Raw genomic sequence first — 18,746 nt, 5'->3', positions numbered from 1 at the left:
TTTAACATCGATCACAAGATTAGAGCAATGGCATATAGACGAGGCATGTTGTGTCGTTTTGTTTTTATTTGGTAATAATTGTTCAATCGTTGACTAATTAGGCTCAAAACGTTTGTCTCGTAAAGTACAACCAAATTGTATAATTAGTTTTTGATTTCGTCAACATTTAGTACTCCATGCATGTACCATAAATTTACACCGTGTTAAAGTTGGGAATTTGGTGGAATAAACAGGGCCCCGGTTCAGGATACCCTGCTCCGCTCCTGCCAGTATCCTCTACAAAATATCGTCCTGCGTTGGTTGGTTTATCCTACTATGCTAGTGCTAGTGGGAAAAGCTGCGATGCAGTTCTCGAAGTCCGCGATGATCAGTTTGGGTTACCAATAACAATAGAGCCCGGAGGGGAAGATATCGGGAGGAGCGAGACATGGATTTGTGAATATAATAATCAAATGATGGAGGGCATGATGATACGATCAGCGTATTCAGAGCTGATGAGGGGGGACCCGCCCACACCAGGGTAGGTTGAGAGATACAGCACCCCCGCCCCGCTATAATAATAATTGCTCGGCAGGGCAGCTGCTCGCGGAGCAAGGAGGAGGAGGAGGAGGAGGAGGAGGGGATACATAAATAATGGCAGACTCGTCGCACCAGTACTTCTTCGCTATAGCTAGTTGCACACACAGCACCAAACAGACAGAGTACGAGTGCTCCTCCAGCTGCTGAGACAGAGAGAGCAGGCTCCTCTTCTCCGACCCGGGATTCCATTCCCATGTGATTGATGCTCTCCCTCTCCTCCTCCTCCTCCTCCTCCTCCTGCCGTCCCCGTCCTGCTGCGTAGTAGTATTATTATCAGCAGCATCAGTGCGTAGCAATTAAAGAGCGAGCGAGGGAGATCAGCGCCACCAGTTGCAGCTCGCCACCTTCCTTCCTCCCTTCTTCCATTCCACCTCGGCTTCGCTTCTTCCTGGGCCTTTGGCCTGACCAACCAAGACCGAGGAGAAGGATGGGGACGGGGTGGCGGAGGGCGCTGTGCACGTCCGTCCAGCGGGACGACGACCGCGACGCCAAGAACAAGAAGCGCCGGCCGCAGCACGACGCGCCCAGCCCACGCAGCACCAGCGGCGGCGGCTTCTTCTCCGCCGTCAAGAGCGCGGCCACCGGTGGCAGCAGCAGCAACCCGTCGACGCCGACGCTCCGCTGCCGCACCAGGCCGCTGCAGCAGCCGGCGGACCCCGCCCCCGTGACGCCGCCGCCCTCCGCGCCGGCGCCCGCGCGGAAGCACCGCGTGCCCCTCTTCCAGGCGCTGTCGGCGCCGGCCTCGCCCAGATCCCCCTCCAGATTCGCGCTGCTCAAGGCGTCGCTGCTCCCGTCCAAGGTACGGTACAGTGTACACCATCTCTCACATTTCACGTTTCTTTCGTTTGATCCAAGAGCTGAACTGAACTACAATGATGATGGGGATGGGAAAACATGGATCGATTCGTTCTCATCACTTCTGATTTGGTTGACCCTTGCTTGCTGTTGTTCAGCGGCGCAAGCAAAGCAAAGCCAGCCGACGAAGAAAACTGAATCGAATGCACTCCACCATGATTGAACTAGTATACTAATAACTTAGTCTATCAGCAATGGAGCTTGTCTTTTGCCCTGGCCGCTCGTGATTGGTGATCCCCATCTCTCTTCCCTTCTCTCTCTAGAAAGAAACCGGCCAACAATGATTGCCACCACCCTCCCCTGTTTTGTCCTAATCCACCTTTCTTCCTCCTTGAGATTCTTCCTCTCCAACTTGTGATGATTGAGCAATTATTATTATATCGTCGTCGTCACTCGCAGCAGCTGCAGCTGCAGCAGCTTTTTCCAATCAGGCCACTCGTTTGTTTTTGTTTTCCTCCCATCCCACCACCCCCCTGATTGCAATGCATTGCATAGCCATCTTCTCCCTGGATACACTGCCATGCCTAGATTACCAAAGCAAGCATTCAGCACAGATCCCCCATCCAGCCTTTTCCTCCCCCTTTCTTGATTCTCATTCTGGATCTCATGCATCTCTTGCCATTATCCATCCAAAAAGAAAAGAAAACCGTACTGCTACAACGACGCCTTTTAGGATTGAGGCCTCTGTAGCAGTATTGTACTACACTTTTAGTAGTGCTAGCAGCAGCTGCACAGCAGGATGCAAATCCCCTGCTTTTCTTTTCTTTTGGAGAAGATGTGTGTCCGTGGGAGGAGAAGGTGGAGCCTAGAGCACAAAAAGATGGATCCAATCAGAGCATCTCCAACAACTCCTTATATTGACTTGCTATTCTTATAATTTTGCAAAAAACTCAAAAACTCCTCTCCAACAACTCCCTATATTCACTTCCTATTTTTCCCAACTTGCCAAATTCCTTCCTCGCGCGCGTATTGTTCCGCGCGCGGCTTTCACTTCGTATCGCCGATTTCGGCGTCTCCCGCGGCCGCCAGGTCCCTCCCGCGCGCGCGCGTACTCTTCCCGCGCCGATCCAGAGCGATCCATCTCCCCTTCGCGCGCGTTTAAAGATCTCCCGGCCCGTCTTCTCCTCTTTGTTCTGCCGGCGTCCTCTTCCGCCCAGTTCTGCCGGCGTCCAGTTCTGCCGGCGTCCGCTTCCGCCCAGTTCTGCCGGCGTCCGCTTCTGTTCTGCCGGCGTCCTCTTCCGCCCAGTTCTGCCGGCGCGTGTGTTCCACCAAGGTCTGCCGGCGATCTCTTCCGCCAAGTTTTGCCGGCCATCGATCAGGTACGCCTTGTCCTGAACTATCCTCCTCAACTCGTTCAGGTAGACCATGGATCGGGGTTTAGGGTTCAGTTTGTTCATGGGTTCAGGCTGTTGTTCATGTATGGCGACCTATGGTTTAGGTTTCGGCTCCAAACGATTATTCAAGTATTATGTTTTTTGTTGTTCATGGATTTGGACCCTATATATAATCTTGTAGTATACTCGTCATGTCCCTTTGGTTTATCTTCTGTTATAGTGCAATCTTCACTGTTTTTTTATGTTCTATACTCATTTTAGAATGGAAGAAGATGGTTTCTTGAGCAACATCCTTCTCGAAGGACATGGGGCTCCTGTTGCTGCCGTGAACGAGGTTGATGACATTCCAGAGAGCCAAGACAGTCCTAGTAGTGTTGAAGTAGTGCAGCCAAGCCGAAGCACGAAGGGAGGAAAGAGGTCCAAAAATTTTACTCCCGAAGAGGATGAAATTGTTTGCTTTGGATGGTTGGCTATTAGCAAGGATCCCATTAACGGGGCGAATCAATCTCGTACTACATTTTGGGGCAAAGTTCATGCTTATTTCGAGGAACACAACAAATCTAAAGTTCCTCGTTCAGAGAGTTCCATTATGCATCGGTTTCTGGTAATTCAAACTAGTGTGAACAAGTTTTGTTCACACTATGATCAAATTCTACGTAGGAATCAAAGTGGCACAACTATGCAAGATAAGGTATGCAATTTATTTTGAATGCTTTATTTGAACTTCACTTTTAAAATGTATATACTTTGATGGTATTTCTATGCAGCTTAATGAAGCAAAAAAGGTCTACAAAAACTTAGACAGGGACAACAAATCTTTTGTTTTTGAGCATTGCTGGGACATACTCAAGGAGGAGGACAAGTGGAAATCCAAGATGGTAGAAATTGCAGAGGTTGAGAAACTAGCAAAAAGCAAGAAGCAAAAGAAGGCCGGAAAGGTGTCAAGGCCAAGGGATGAAGGAGCCTTAAATAATGACAATGGCATACCTCTTGAAGCTGAAGAAACCGAACCAAGGAAGAGGTCCGATGGGATAAAGAAGGTACAAATTTTAAGTGGCAAAGAGTTTTATATTAGTTGTACAATTTTTTTTTATTGGACTGTACTAAAGCATTGATTATTGATCAGGTAAAAGCAAATCTTAAGCGAGGAGGTGGTGAAGCTTGCATGGAAGCATTGGACAAGATGTGGTCGAAGAAGGAGGTTTTCGAGAAGGAAAAGGAGAAGGCCAAAGAGGACAGGTTCATGGCTACACTAGAGATAGAGAAGGCTACACTAGAGCTAGAGAAGAAGAGGGTGGACAATGAAGCAAAAAAAGCTGAAACCGACTTGATGAAAGAACAGAATAAAATTATGTTAGCGGACATGACGTCTCTCAATCCGAAGCAGCGTCAGTGGCTTGAGATAATGCAAGAGCAGATTCTCGCGAAGCTTACTCCAAATATTTAGTTGTTGAACTATGAGCTATGTTGTTTAAGTTTATTCAGTATTAAATTTGGAACTACGAGCTACTGTGCCGTTTATAGTTTAGTTGTTGGCCGGCAAATCTGTGGAGCAGCACTGACGCCACGCACCAACAGTGCACTAGTCTCATCAGCACTGACGCCACGCACCAACAGTACACTGACGCCACGCACCAATAGCACACATTCATTCATTGACCAGTGGCCGGTACAATGATCACAAAAATTTCACAGTACTCCAGAGCAAATGCTAAATGAAGGCCGGCACATGTACACAGAAAATTACAAACAATATGTTCTAATAGATAAGAACGACAGTACTATATGATAGCAAAATAAAATTAGATGACAACTCGGTAGCCATTGAAAATAAGCTAATATAAATCAGGATGGACATTCCACAGGTGCTCGATGAGGTCTTCTTTTAACTGCACATGTGTTTCCTTGTCTCGGATCTTTTTGTGCGCCTCAATAAATTCTTCAAGTGTGCGATGTGCATGGCCATGTGCAGGCTCGACATTCTCACCACCGTAGTCGAAACGCTCATTATGATCAACCACAAATCCTTCATCTTCCACAATCATGTTGTGCATGATCACACAAGCCCTCATTATCTTTGACAGTGTCTCAGGGTCCCAAAAGCGAGCTGGTCCTCGAACTATGGCAAACCTAGATTGAAGAACCCCAAAAGCTCTCTCTACCATCTTCCTCGCTGCTTCTTGAGCTTTGGCAAAATATTGTCTCTTGTTACCCGTGGGATGAGAGATTGACTGAATCAAAGTTGCCCATTGTGGATATATACCATCTGCAAGATAGTAGCCCATCGTGTAATCATGGCCATTAACAGAATAGTTCACTTGAGGAGCTGTACCTTCCGCTAAGTTATCAAACAAAGGAGACCTATGAAGAACGTTGATATCATTATGAGATCCAGGCATTCCAAAGAAGGCATGCCATATCCAAAGATCATTCGAAGCAACGGCCTCCAAAATGAGAGTGGGGTCGTCTACATGGCCCTTGTGCTGACCTTGCTTGTCATATGGACAGTTCTTCCACTTCCAGTGCATACAATCGATCGACCCTAGCATTCCTGGAAAACCTTTTTCCTCGCCCATTGCAAGTAGGCGTGCAATGTCTGCCTCATTGGGATATCTGAGGTATTGTTCTCCAAAAATTTCATCCACTGCAGCAACAAACCTACGAAGGCTCTCAAGTGCAGTACTTTCGCCAATTCGTACGTACTCATCTGTCGCATCAGCTGCAACCCCGTATGAGAGCATACGCATTGCGGCTGTGATCTTTTGGAAGCAACTCAATCCAAGTACTCCGGCACCATTCCTTTTCTGCACAAAGTAATCATCATGTGCTTCAACTGCATTCATTATGTGTACGAAAAGCTCCCTAGACATCCTGTTCCTAATGAAAACAAATCGAAACATTAACAAACATATTTATATTTATGAACATACGACAAATCATTCGAAGTCAAAGAACAAAAACCTTCGACGGAAGATTTCAGGGGGGTATGTTGGATTTTCGGCCAAATAATCTTTAAACATCCTGTCGTGACCGGCTTCTCTATCACGGTAAATAACCTTATGTCCTGGGATGGAGCCACCATGTTTCCTTTTTACATTGGAAAAGGTTTCGATAATTGCAGCAGCCGATGCAATGAGACTGTCATCATCATCGGATGATGAATCATCCACGAAGCTTCCAAGACGGGATCTCTTCCTAGGCATGACTCCTGAACTACAAGGTTTGTGTAATCAACAATTTATGGCATCTACAGATGGAGACGAGACCAAAGTGATTTAATACCGACCTGATCTATTGCAGGAGATGCCGGCCTTGCTGCAGCTTCCCACCGGCTTCACTATTTGGAGATGAGCCACGCTGCTGTGTGCACCATGGAGAAGCGCCGAGGAGATGAATGGGCGGCGGCGCGGCGTCCTGTCTACGCGACAAGAACAAGTCGCGCGGCGAGAGGCAGGGGAATAGTCGCGGCGGCCAGAGGGCACGGAAAAGTCACGCTACTAGGTGGGCCTGTTTTTTTTGATTTACCAAGTTGATACCAAATTGTTGGAGAGAGGTGATTTTTTCACTTGCCAAACAAAATACCAAGTTGCTAAAACACAAGATATACCAAGTAAAATATAGGGAGTTGTTGGAGATGCTCTCAGATCACAGCAGCTTTTACTCGTCCAAGATGGAGATTTTTATTTGAGTGCTCCAAATGATCCTACTGCTAGCGCCCAAAAAGTCCATCTTTCCCTCATCCCAACGTTTGCTCTTTTCTTTCTTTCTTTGGGAAGGGAAGCCGAGGGAAAGAAATCACCCAAATTTGTTCGATTTGTTTTCTTTTGTTTGTTCATCCATCATTCTCTGTCTTTTCTTGCAGAATGCATGTGTGCATTTGTCAGCTGCTGATGGTTGCTCTCTCTCTCTCTCTCTTTGTGCCTGTGTGCAGTCCCGGTGCGGCGTGTGCTCGCGCGGCGTCAAGAGCGGCGGCAGCTCGGCTGTGTTCACGGCCGAGTGCTCCCACGCCTTCCACTTCCCCTGCATCGCCGCCCACGCGCGCTCCTCCTCCGCCAACGGCGTCCTGTCCTGCCCCGTCTGCGCCTCGCCGTGGCGCCAGGCGCCCTTCCTCGCCTCCCTCCGCCTCCACTGCTCCTTCCACGACGACGCGCAGAGCAAGCACCGGGGCGGTGGCGGCGACGGCCGCAAGACGCCGCCGCCCGCCTCCGCCGGTGGTGGCCCCAAGCTGTACGACGACGACGAACCCCTGCTGGCGCCCAAGGCCGCGGCCAACGGCGGCGGCTTCAACCCGATCCCGGAGGCCGACGAGGACGACGACGAGGAGCAGGGCGCCGCCGAGTTCAGGGGCTTCTTCCCGCGGCCCAGGACCACCTCGGGTCTCGCCGTCACCGTGGCGCCCGAGGCCGCGCTCGTGTCATCGGGTCGGCGCCACGGCAAGTACGTGGTGGCCGTCAAGGTCAAGGCGCCCGGGCTGCGCTCCTCGTCGGCGGCCCCGCGGCGCGCGCCCATCGACCTGGTCACCGTGCTGGACGTCAGCCAGGGCATGATGGGCGAGAAGCTGCAGATGCTCAAGCGCGGGATGCGCCTCGTCGTCGCCTCCCTCGGCCCCGCCGACCGCCTCTCCATCGTCGCGTTCTCCGGCGCCGCCAAGCGCCTGCTGCCGCTGCGCCGGATGACCAGGACGGGCCAGCGGTCGGCGCGGCAGATCGTCGACCGCCTCGTCGTTTGCGCCGCCGCCGCGACCACGGCCACGCAGGGGCAGGAGCAGGGGCAGCAGAGCGCGTGTGTGGGCGACGCGCTGCGCAAGGCGACCAAGGTGCTCGAGGACCGACGCGACCGCAACCCGGTGGCCACCGTCATGCTGCTCTCCGACACCCAGCAGCAGCAGCAGGCGCCGCCGGCGGCGACAGCGGAAAATTCGACAAGGAAGCAGTTTGGGCGGCCAGCCGTGGCCCCAGCAACGCGCTTCACCCACGTGGAGATCCCCATCGGCCCCGGCGACGCGCCTCCTCTCGTGTCCGAGTCCAAGGAGGAGTCGGCGGAGCCTCCCGTGGAGCACGCGTTCGCCAAGTGCCTGGGCGGGCTGGTGAGCGTGGTGATGCAGGAGGTGCACCTGGAACTGGCGTTCCCGAGGGGGGAGATCACGGCGGTGTACTCGTGCGGGCCCGGGCAGCAGGCCGTGGCGGTCTCCGGCGGCGGTGGCGCGGGGGTGAGCGTGCGGCTGGGCGAGATGTACGCGGAGGAAGAGCGCGAGCTGCTGGTGGAGGTGCGCGCGCCGCTGGGCAGCCACCCGCACTCGCTGTCGGTGCGGTGCAGCTACCGCGACCCGGCGTCGCAGGAGACGGTCCGCGGCGCGGAGCAGCCGCTGCTGCTGCCCCCGCTCCAGGACGAGCGGGCGTCGTCGTCGTCGTCACGGCGGCTGCACGACCTGTTCGTGGCGACGCGCGCCGTGGCGGAGTCGCGGCGGCTGGCGGAGCTGCAGGACCTGGCGACGGCGATCCATCTGCTGTCGTCGGCGCGGGCGCTGGTGCTGCAGTCGCCGCCGACGCAGCAGCAGCAGGAGCTGGTGGGCAACCTGGACACGGAGCTGAGCGACATGCGGTGGCGGCGTGTCAACCAGCATCAGTACCAGCAGCAGGAGCCGCTGACGCCGACGTCGAGGAGCGGCAGGAGGAGGGGAGATGGTGACACGACGACGCCCGTGGGGACCCCACGCGGGTCAGCCGGTCCTCCTGTCGGGGCCGGCGAGCCACTGACGCCTACGTCAGCGTGGCGCGCGGCGGAGCAGCTGGCCAAGGTGGCCATCATGCGCAAGTCCATGAACCGGGTCAGCGACCTGCACGGCTTTGAGAACGCGCGCTTCTGAAGCTTACCGTCCTCATGTCTGTCTGTAATTGAGTCGTCTTTTGTTTTGCCCTTTTTCGTTTTCGTTTTCGTTTTCGCTTGTGAAATGAGACTGAGAACCAAACAGGAGAAGAGGAGGAAGAAGAGAGCCCCCACGCCTCGCCGCCTGAGTCCGGCGAACGGCGGCTAGTAGAAGATGAACAGAAGCAGTCAGAGCTGCTGTTGTTGTTATTAATTACCCCCTTATATATGGATTATCAATTATGGTGACGATTAATCAACCCAACCCAAATAGGATGAATCCTTCCATTTCCATTGGTTCCTGTTTGTTGCTATATGAGTACTGTACAAGATAATTACATCTTGCAGTGTCAATCAGGTCATGAGCAACAGGAGATTTCCTGCCCTTGGCTGAACTAGAGCCTGTCTGATGGCAACCAGTCGCAAGGGAAAGCAGGCTGCCCGATACCAATCAGCTCATGATTCATTCATCACTTGTCATGCTCCTCTGTTTCTGTTTCTGTTTCTTATTCCGATTCCTAACAATCAGAGCAGCCAGCCGAAACTGAGCTGAGCTGATCGGGGTCCGGGCAGACCAGCCATCTCCGTCATGCTTGCTTGGTAACAGAAGAGCTGGTTCATCTTAAATATCTCATCTCATCATAGAGGTAGTAACAGGGAAAGGTACGGTGAACATGCATGGCCATGGTTGGTGGTGACTTGGTTCTCTTCACTCTCCCCTTCTCAGTCAGTCGATGAATAGATGGATGGATCAAGATTCAAGATAGATGAGAGAGTACGAGATGCCTTATCCGATCCCGTTGGAGTGCAATGCAATGATGCATCCCAAATGAAACTAACCCTTTTTTTCATGGATTGATGACAGCCCTTTGCTCCTCCGGTCGCTGTTACAGCACCAACACATCAGAAGAAAAAAAAGATACTCCTCCTCTACGTATAACTGTACAAGCAACTATACAGCACTAGTACATTGCTGAGGCAAAGCAAAAGTCCTCTATAATGCATACAAGGACACGCTCATCCTTTTCCGTTCCTTTGCCTTTTGCCTTTTCCTTTCTTTTCCCCTCTTCAAACAATGCATGCCTTTTGTGTTTTTTTCTTCTTCTATATATGACTACAGTAGTATATATAATAATCAGGATCTGGAGCAAGAGGAATAAAACAAGCACATGCACCAGATGTACATAATATACCTGTATCTATCTTTTTGTTATCTATATACACAATCAACCAGGCACAAAAGGGTCGGTCCTTCTCTGATGATGCAGAGGCTTGTGATCATTGCATTGGATCGGTAGCTAGCATATGCATATGCTCTCAGACGGGTCCAGTCAAAGCACACAAAGCAAGTGCTGCCTCCTCTTCACATGACCTCAGCAATAGTTCAGGTTAATTTAATTTTCACAAAAACCAAAAAAAAAGGGGCAAACTACTTTATATTTACTCTTACATAATTGATATATAAATGCCGGTGTTATATACACGCGCAACTGTATATATACATGGTATGTGTATGGCTTGATCCTCGGCAAAATTAACTGCGTCGTATTTCTTTCAACCAGAGATGTGTGTCCCTTCTCATTACAGTCTGATGATGCTGATTATGAGGCAATCTGTTCATCATGTTTGTTTTAGTGCAATTTTCCTCTGACTGCATCATAATAGTCTAACTACCAGTACTATTTGTACAAGAGGTTGCAGGCTGGGAGGTCATGGATGCCATTGAGATCCTCCAGGGAGAGCTCCCTCTCAAGCTGCTGCTTTGTGGCCTCCAGCACCTCCTGCAATTGTTTCATCCGTTTTAATTTGCATCACATACCCTAATAATTCATCAATTAATTAAAACAAAAGGACAAGCATCAAATTAGTCAATATATATATCCAGACGACAAGGATCATCAGCTTACTTTGAACTGCATATACGAGGCTCGCATTGCTAGCCACTGGGCATCCATCATCTCGAAAGCTATGCAGTAGAGCACGTCGAATGCATCCTCGTGTTCTAATAATACAAAAGATCCGTCCATGTGGCAACCAACACATTAAGCTCTTAATCAGGAGGTATGTGCATGGAGAAATTACAAATCACTCTGGTCCCGGACTTGAAAGAAATAACAGCGTCATCAGTTACTGCCTACCTGTCAACACTTTGATGAAGTTAATCCCTGGCAAAGATTTCGGACGCACTGAAACACAAAAAGGCAAACAATTGAGTACAGTCAGCAACATTTTCCTTTCTTTCAGGTATCGCAAATCATTATCTGAATGAATAAGCAAAACCAGCACAGCTACTAGCTACCAGCAGTTATGAAGCCAACAATCATTCATTCAGTTGTTGCTTTCAAAGAGATAGTACATGGACAAACATACAAGATAAAATGAAATAAACAAGCCTTTCTTTCTTTTCTGTTTGAAACCACATGATGATTCTGGTGAGGACTGGCTTCTTCTGCATACTGGTATGGATGATCAGGCAGGGCAATCATGGGTGGCACAACGCATATATGCAACGGGACGAGACGGTTCGCATCGGTTAGCAGTTAGCACCAGCTGGTGTCCATGTGCCTATTATAATGTTCATCGCCGAACAGTCGTAATCAAATCCAAAGATTCCTCATCTTGAGAAAGGAAACAAAACCTAATACTATACTGCAATCTGGCTGCACAATGATGGGGCCGTTTGACTCGTACGAACGCGATGCACATGGTGGGTTTAGATGTACGTACTCTGATTACTACTTTTAATAGTGCTTTGACCAAAACAAATCTGATGCGATGCGATGCGATGCAATGCAATGCACTGCACGTAGTCTATACATGTAAATTCTTATTAATTCCAGGCAACCAGACAGTTTCACATGTAAAGATCAGATGCCATGCCCGGCCCCGATGTAAAAGAAATACTAGCCAATCCCTATCTATGATGCATACCTGAGTTGAGCTCCAGCAGTTGAATCAGCATGTATGAGATGTTTACACCTGCGACCGCAAAGGGGTACTCCCATGTAGCTCGCATTCCTTGCTGCTTCAGCATCAACCTCTTGAAAGAAGCCTGCTTAATTGTTGGATCAGCCACCAGCAACCGTCATCAGTCTATATGCATGACAAGGTGGACAGACACTTTGCTCACTTCGTAAGGAGGAGTTCATTCATTCATTTTTAAATAGAGGATCCTTGAACCAGATCCCCCCCCCCCCCCCCCCCTGGTTAATTATTAAATTAAAGAAAAAAGACCTACCGGATATGTTCTTGCAAAAAACAGAAGGTTCTCAAGCGAAACATATCCACAGCCCCTGAAATAAAAGTAAGATGACATTGTTAAGACTCTTCGTCTGTCAGGGAAACACAAGCATGTTTGTTGGAAGAAACCAGCAGCTGATTTTGGGCCTCTAAGAAGAAAGAGACAAGGAGCGTTTTAAGCTTTTTTTTTTACAGGAAAAATAAAAATAAAATGAACAGTGTGAAACTTATTTCCTAAAATAGGGCATAGAGTGAGACCAAAAAAAAAAAAACTCGAAGTAACCTGAAATCAGTCGCTGGATTCATGCCCTGCCACCCCATATCTTTCCACTGCGCTGAAACTATGCTAGTGAGCTCTGTATCAGGAAAGGAGATTTTCCAAAGAGCCCTAAGTGATTCCTAAATCCAAAGCACACAGTGTAATAAAGCTCACAAGTCAACATTGGCTCAAAGTCAATAAGGTATAGCAAGTTGAAATATATTATTGTGTTGTAGTGTTGCAAGGATGAACTGAAATCATGGTGAAACTATAACTTTTCATGTCTCTTTCCTATCCATTAGAATGGCATTGCTGAATATTCGATTTCTTTTAGATTACTACAGAAAGTTTGTTGAAGCCTGTATCTACGTCATAGGGATGCACAGAGCCCTATGACTATTGCTAAGTACTCCAGAAGTATTTGTGAAGCTAATTAAGTCGAGAGTTTCTCACTTGATGATCTTGCCGATTTTCGTCATAAGGTATATTTAGCCTTTCCTTCAAATTTTGCAGTCTCTGTTCCTGAATATATTTAAGAGAAGGTCATTTCAGCAGCAAGATGAAACGGAATTTGTATATATGGTACATCTGATTGTAGTCAGTCTATTTTATTTATTGTTTCCTAGAAACAAGAGACGGCATTGCATTTGGCCTAATTAAACACATGATAGCGACGGTAGCGCATCTGTACCTGTAGAGGGGTTAGATCAAGCACTATCTTCTCTGCACTGACTTGTCGCCTTTTGCCTGAGCCGTTAAAAAGCCCTCCAAACCATGTCCGATTTCCAACCATGGTAGCATCAACTGCAATGAGCAGGTTGTTTATTAGGAAGCAACTGGGATAAGAATCATTATATATAGTATTAGCAACAGCCTATATAGATACAAAACTGCAAGAGGAATCTGTGATAATAGTTTTCCTGAGAAAAAAAAAAAAAATCGATCCCAACTAGTGCTTAAAAACACGGGAACACTCTAGCAATCTTTCATGCTTATATAAGTATCATTACATTATATGATCAAGATAGTATCCGGACCGGGCACCCTGGGAAACAAAACAATATGGGAGTCTCTAAATAGACAAGATCTTTTTCATCATTTAGAAAAGAAAGAGAATTGTCAATTTAATTTGCGTCAACATGCAATGGACTTTTTGTCTATGCATTCTTGTTTGCAAACACAGAGCTGTTATTTTTATGTATAGGGTAGAGAAATGTACATACAAAAGAGAAAAAAAGAAATGGTACTCCGTCCAACCTGTTGGCGTTGAAGTTGAGATGGTAACGGAATGCCCATCAAATAAAGGAGGCGCCCTTTCTTTCTTTCTTTCTTTCTTTCTTTCTTTCTTTCTTTCTTTCTTTACCAATAATAATAATGTGAATGGAGTAGCTTAGCAATAACAAAATCAATGAAGGCGAGGGGAGGACGACGAGGGCGGCGCGTCAGGAGCTAATATGATGAGTGGGAAAGCATGATCCATGAACACACATGCGGCGGCGGATTGGAGAGCGGTGCCGTGCCCCCTCCCTGTTTGTTGTTGCTTGTTGTTTCGGATTTGGAGGAGGTATACGCGCGCGCTTGCGCAGGGAAGAAGAAGAAGCTACGCCCTTGAGGATTCGACGGAATTCTGGAACATTCCCCTCGATGCCGTCGCTCCTGGATGATCGATGCGACGCGACGGAGGGAGGGAGGAGGGTGGAGAATTGGGGATCCTCCGTGGACCGCCCAGCCCCTCCTCTGCCCTTGCCCGGATCGTCGCTACCTATGCTATGCCAGCTCGATCAAGGCATGCTATTTCTCCCTCTCCCTCTCCTTCTCTGCCCATGGTGGCGGTGGCGACACCGCCCGCGCATGCCGCCCGGCCATCCATCCAGCCGCTTCACCTTCCATGGTACCATGTCATTGTCTGCGGCGGACGGCGATCCAACCTCCGGAATGAGCTCAAGAAGGCCCAACATAACCAAACCACATATCCAACTGCAGGCCTCATGAATGTTGGGATAGCAGATTAGCGGTAGCCCACGTAATAGAAAATGGAAACCTCCCATGGGCCGGTGGCCTAGCTTGGTCTTGTTCGTGTGGATCCACTGCATTCGGAGGATCATGATGCTGCTGCCCAGACCGCCTGCTGCTGCTGGGCCGTATCACCTGCTGACGTTGCTTGCTCTGCTGCACGCGCACTTGGTACTTGCCATGGAGAGTCTAGACGCAACTGCTTTTGCAAGTGAACAGTGGTGCCCGAGAGCAGGGTAAAGAGACTAAGGGGCTGGGCTCCTAACGGCTCTCATTCTCTTCCCGAAGGAGCTGCCGGAGCCAGTATTTTCGGCTTCCCGGCTTCGGCTCCTCTACACGCTATAGTGCTCCTACAGTTTGAGAGCCGGAGCAGGCAAGAGCCCGGCCAAACGGCCCCTAAAGTCAGGGCTTGCACCATGTTTATTCATTGTGTTGATGTAAGAAAATTTGCAAACATCAAAAAACGATGAGACCACGGTAACCTTATGCCATTCTCGCTGACGGATGACGTCATCGACCTCTCTCGTTAGAGGTTGGCTACCTGGATTACATTTTATTTTGTTACCCAACTAACATTGCAACATCGAACTATGGGCCTCGTATGAAAATCAGGGGCGGAGCTACAGGGTATGCCAGGTATGCACTGGCATACCCTATAGATCCAGCAATAGCTTTTCATGTATATACATATTTATTTGTAAAAAAACAAAAAAGACCGTATCTGCACCACATAAAACGAACGCAGCAGCTGCTCCTTGCCGAGAGATGATGGATTTTCCTGGTTTCCTGGCCCACGCGGCCATACGAACGGGAAGCCTAGGTCCTGCCCACGCGGCCATAAGGACGCCAGGCGAAAATTTGGAAAGTCATCCTTAGAACACGCAGTTCCTGACCGCCGACGCCTGGACTTCCTATTGATCTACTAGTATCGCAGATTAGAGTCTCGCCCGCTGGCCGCCGTCTCGAGGCTTGAATCTTCGTGGCGCCGACTGCCGAGTACGTGACATGGAGGATCGGCCTGATGCGCGTGCATGATTAACGTGCATATATAGTCCGACTGCCTGATTCATCTTTCTATAGAAAGATCATGTTTATATCCATGGCTAATATTATCCAGTCATCAATAATATGCAGTGAGGTCGGAGATTTGCTCAACATCAGAGACAACCGAAATTGATCAACAATTTAGGATCATGTGAGTGTTTGTGTCATCACATATGAGGATTCAATCCGTGCACTTGCAATTTGTTTAATTGTTTGGTATTGTGTTTTTAATAATTGTGTAGTTATCAAGAGAGATGGAGATATTGCACCCCCTTTTAATAATTGGCTGGAAGAAGGTGATATCATCAACGTATTTATGTCCCATAGAAAGCGTCGGCTCAAATAAGTAGTATTGTAAGTCTCTTACTCTCTTTTATGCATATATTTGGAGCTATCATTATGATGCCTGAACTATTCATATTGTAATGTTGTGGATGTTTTTCAACTTAATCTTCAAATTTAAAACTTATCGTGTTATTTAGTGTATATATGCCGAATTATATTGCAAATTTCATAATTGTTACCGAATTGTCAAATGATTTTACCAATTTATATATGAATTTTTTTTTGACGGCATACCCTGATCTAAAATCCTAGATTCTCCACTGATGAAAATAAAACACATGTACACATGGGGACCGCCTGCGCCTGCTCATAAAACACTTGCAACGTCAAAGCACTTTATATAACATATGTCTGAAGCAGATGAAACGTTTTGAACATACGCTTGCTACATATATGTATAGCCACTGCAACATATGCAACATCTAGATAAAAGCACTTGCAACATACGTCTGAAGTAGATGAAACATTTTAAATAGATACTTGCAACATACATGTATAGCCATTGCAACATATACGACATCTAGGTATACTTTTGCAACATCTGTTTCGCACACACTGGGGACTGCCTTCGCCTGCATGGACCGCCTGTGCCTGCTCATGAAACACTTGCAACATGAAAGCACTTCCTGCAACATACGTCTAAAGCAGATGAAACATTTGGAACATACGCTTGCAACATATGTGTGTAGCCACTGCAACATATGCAACGTCCCGATAAAACTCTTGCAATATACGTCTGAAGTAGATGAAACATTTTAAATAGACACTTGCAACATAAGCAATATCCAAATATACTTTTGCAACATATATCTGAAACATCTGAAACACTTGACACATATGTTTACAACATACGTTTTCAGTGCAACATGGGTGGGTGGGGTGGCGAACTAGCGTGGTGGAAGTGGCCTTGCAAGACGGCCGCAACAGGCAAGGCGAATCCGCACGGGTGGAAGCAAGCAACGACGCGTGGAGCGAGCGATGCGGGTGGGGCGGGGGAGCGGACCACGTGCAGCAAGCGGCATGGGCAGGGCGCGCCAAGCGTTCTGTCGATCCGGACAGACACCCGCTTCTTAACTGTTGGCCTACGACCCTCAGCTTTCGCAACCTTTGCTGGTGAAAGGGGAAGCAGTTAACGGTCGATGCCTTTCACGTCCCCATGAGGGCAAAAGGGAGCGCTCGCAGCCACGGGCACCCTCGCGCGATGTGAGAACATGCTTGCTGGGATAGGATTTTCGCCCTATCGGACGAGAACGTGGCCATCGGCCAAGGCGCTCGGGGTCGATCGAATGCTTTCGTGAAATGATCTTCTCTAGTGTTGTAGGGAGTCTTAGCCCTTTCATCGCTGAGGAAAAGACCACGGTGGGCCGGGCTAGCTACAGCTAGCCAATGGAAGGGCCACTGGCCCACGACAAGGGTGGTTGAGGACAGCGGGAAAAGACTGGATTGCCCTCAGCGAAATGGAATATTCCTGCGTATCAAGGTAGTTGTGAGGATAGCTGTGTCCATGTAAAGTGCTACGGCCATGTATAAATAGTGCCCCTACTGGGGTTGTAAGGCAGAGAACACTAATTTTGGTCAATGAAATCAAGTTAGGCCGCCTTCAGTGTTTTTTCGCCAGATTGTTCTTTAGGGTTTCGACACTTGTTCGGGTAACAACCTGGGGGTCTAAGCTTACAACCTAGAACAACATTGGCGTCCACCGTGGTTGTTGCTCGAGCTTATCATGCCACCGAAGAACAAAGTGTCGAAGCCACCAATGGATAGGGTGGAACCATCTAAGGCGACAGCCGTCGCAGCCATAGAAACAACCGCACGAGATGGCGTGATAGCGGCAGCAGCGGTGGAGCTGCTAGCACCCCAGGCAGTGGGTGACAACATGGTACCTTCTCTCAGATGAGAGGGGACGCTCGAAGGTATAGTTCAGGAAGTACAGATCGATCAAGACGGAAATGAAGTACTAGAGGAAGACGAAGACGGTGAAGTCACTGAGCAAGCCAGAGACCTGAGAAAGCTCGATCAGTACTAGCAAGATATCATTAGATTACAACACGAAAGGACCTGTTGGTACAGCAAGCCGTGGCAAGAAATAGGGATGAGCAGACTCAACGAGCAGTCAGACAGGTCGAATGCGAAAGAGAAAGATTGGTCAAGGAAATTCAGAGACTACAGAGGGCAGGAGCGGCAGGCATCGTCCAGCCAAGCGGAAACATTGTAATACCCAAAGCACCCAAACAGGAGGGAGACTCTGAGTTATATGACTCTAGCTCTCCGTTGGCAAGGGAGTTGCAGCTACACCCATGGTCGATCGAATACAAACCGCGCATCCTAGCTTTCGATGGGAAGGCTAATCCAAGAAAATTCATCGCAAGCTATGAAACTATGGTATCTTTGGCTGGCGGGGATGCACAAATCATGGTAAAATCACTCATAATGGCAGTTGAAGATATCACGCACGATTGGTACACATCGCTCATGCCATTGTCTATTAACTCATGGCAGCAATTAAAAGTAGAGTTACTGGCAACTTTCCAAGGCTACCAGCCCGGTGCGAAAACCATGAGAGATCTTTTGAACTGCATGTAGCGAAATGATGAGTAGTTATTAGAATACCTATAAAGGTTCATCCAAGTCAAGGCCCAAGTGTCAAATGTGCCGGAAGCAACTGTAATCGCAGCAACAATCAAACGGTTAGCCATAGGGCAGTGCGCCACCAAGCCATCTAGGAAGCCACCCACAATAGTCAAGGAGCTATTCGAAATAATGGGCCAGTATGCCAAATCAGACGATGATTTTAAACGGCAAAAAGCTATGCGCAGTTAGCTAGGGCAAACCCCAAAAGTACCAAGTCCACCCCAAACACCCACCTAGCAAAACATAAGGCCTTATCGTGTGATCAATAGTTTGCAGGAAGATTTAGTCTAGTCGGCGCCATAATAGCCTTAGCCTAGAGAGCCATTGTTCAACCCAAATTGCCCCTTCGATCGAAGCTCACGCAGGGGGCGGGGTGGACGTGGGGCGAGAGGAGGACATGACAACAGAGGAAGAGGCAGAGGACAAAGATCACCATATTACGCAGTATGCGGTGAAAATGCCAAGCATATAACCAGAGAGTGTAGGTATAATAAGATGGCAAAAGAACTTAAGGAGAAGGACGAAGCTTCCAGGAGCAGCGAAGCACCAAAGCACATTTATCACAACGCCCCACACGTTGA

General features: G+C 48.6%; 3 protein-coding genes and 1 pseudogene across 6 annotated transcripts; 2 read left to right on the top strand and 2 right to left on the bottom strand.

The window, feature by feature from the left end:
- LOC136493932 (uncharacterized) overlaps positions 1 to 18,746 on the bottom strand; it is a 171,580-nt pseudogene that overhangs the window by 40,071 nt on the left and 112,763 nt on the right.
- On the top strand, positions 592 to 8,912 carry LOC136494116 (E3 ubiquitin-protein ligase WAV3-like). Of its 2 annotated transcripts, XM_066490264.1 has the most exons (3): positions 5,823 to 5,988; positions 6,069 to 6,269; positions 6,700 to 8,592. In XM_066490264.1, the coding sequence occupies exons 1-3, from the start codon at positions 5,838 to 5,840 to the stop codon at positions 8,454 to 8,456; spliced, it is 2,109 nt and encodes a 702-aa protein (XP_066346361.1). In that variant the 5' UTR covers positions 5,823 to 5,837; the 3' UTR covers positions 8,457 to 8,592. The 2 variants fall into 2 exon arrangements, with proteins under 2 accessions (XP_066346360.1, XP_066346361.1); XM_066490263.1 differs by lacking the exons at positions 5,823 to 5,988; positions 6,069 to 6,269 and adding an exon at positions 592 to 1,378 and having other exon boundaries at positions 6,700 to 8,912.
- Positions 1,405 to 4,270, top strand: LOC136494117 (glutathione S-transferase T3-like). 2 transcript variants are annotated; one of them, XM_066490266.1, is made up of 4 exons: positions 1,405 to 2,753; positions 3,030 to 3,459; positions 3,536 to 3,808; positions 3,895 to 4,270. In XM_066490266.1, the coding sequence occupies exons 2-4, from the start codon at positions 3,031 to 3,033 to the stop codon at positions 4,213 to 4,215; spliced, it is 1,023 nt and encodes a 340-aa protein (XP_066346363.1). In that variant the 5' UTR covers positions 1,405 to 2,753; position 3,030; the 3' UTR covers positions 4,216 to 4,270. The 2 variants fall into 2 exon arrangements, with proteins under 2 accessions (XP_066346363.1, XP_066346362.1); XM_066490265.1 differs by lacking the exon at positions 1,405 to 2,753 and having other exon boundaries at positions 2,782 to 3,459.
- LOC136494118 (uncharacterized) lies at positions 10,164 to 14,028 on the bottom strand. Of its 2 annotated transcripts, none has more exons than XM_066490267.1 (9): positions 13,390 to 14,028; positions 12,824 to 12,936; positions 12,586 to 12,654; positions 12,157 to 12,272; positions 11,872 to 11,926; positions 11,565 to 11,688; positions 10,772 to 10,819; positions 10,541 to 10,635; positions 10,164 to 10,414 (listed from the first exon to the last, which is right to left on the bottom strand). In XM_066490267.1, exons 2-9 carry the CDS (start codon positions 12,923 to 12,925, stop codon positions 10,313 to 10,315), a joined length of 711 nt encoding a protein of 236 aa, XP_066346364.1. In that variant the 5' UTR covers positions 12,926 to 12,936; positions 13,390 to 14,028; the 3' UTR covers positions 10,164 to 10,312. The 2 variants fall into 2 exon arrangements, with proteins under 2 accessions (XP_066346364.1, XP_066346365.1); XM_066490268.1 differs by having other exon boundaries at positions 11,565 to 11,685.

Source organism: Miscanthus floridulus, chromosome 11, assembly GCF_019320115.1.
Source record: "Miscanthus floridulus cultivar M001 chromosome 11, ASM1932011v1, whole genome shotgun sequence".
Classification (NCBI taxonomy): Eukaryota; Viridiplantae; Streptophyta; class Magnoliopsida; order Poales; family Poaceae; genus Miscanthus; species Miscanthus floridulus.
Note: the sequence above shows the minus strand (reverse complement) of the source record. Positions and strands in the feature narration are given on the sequence as shown.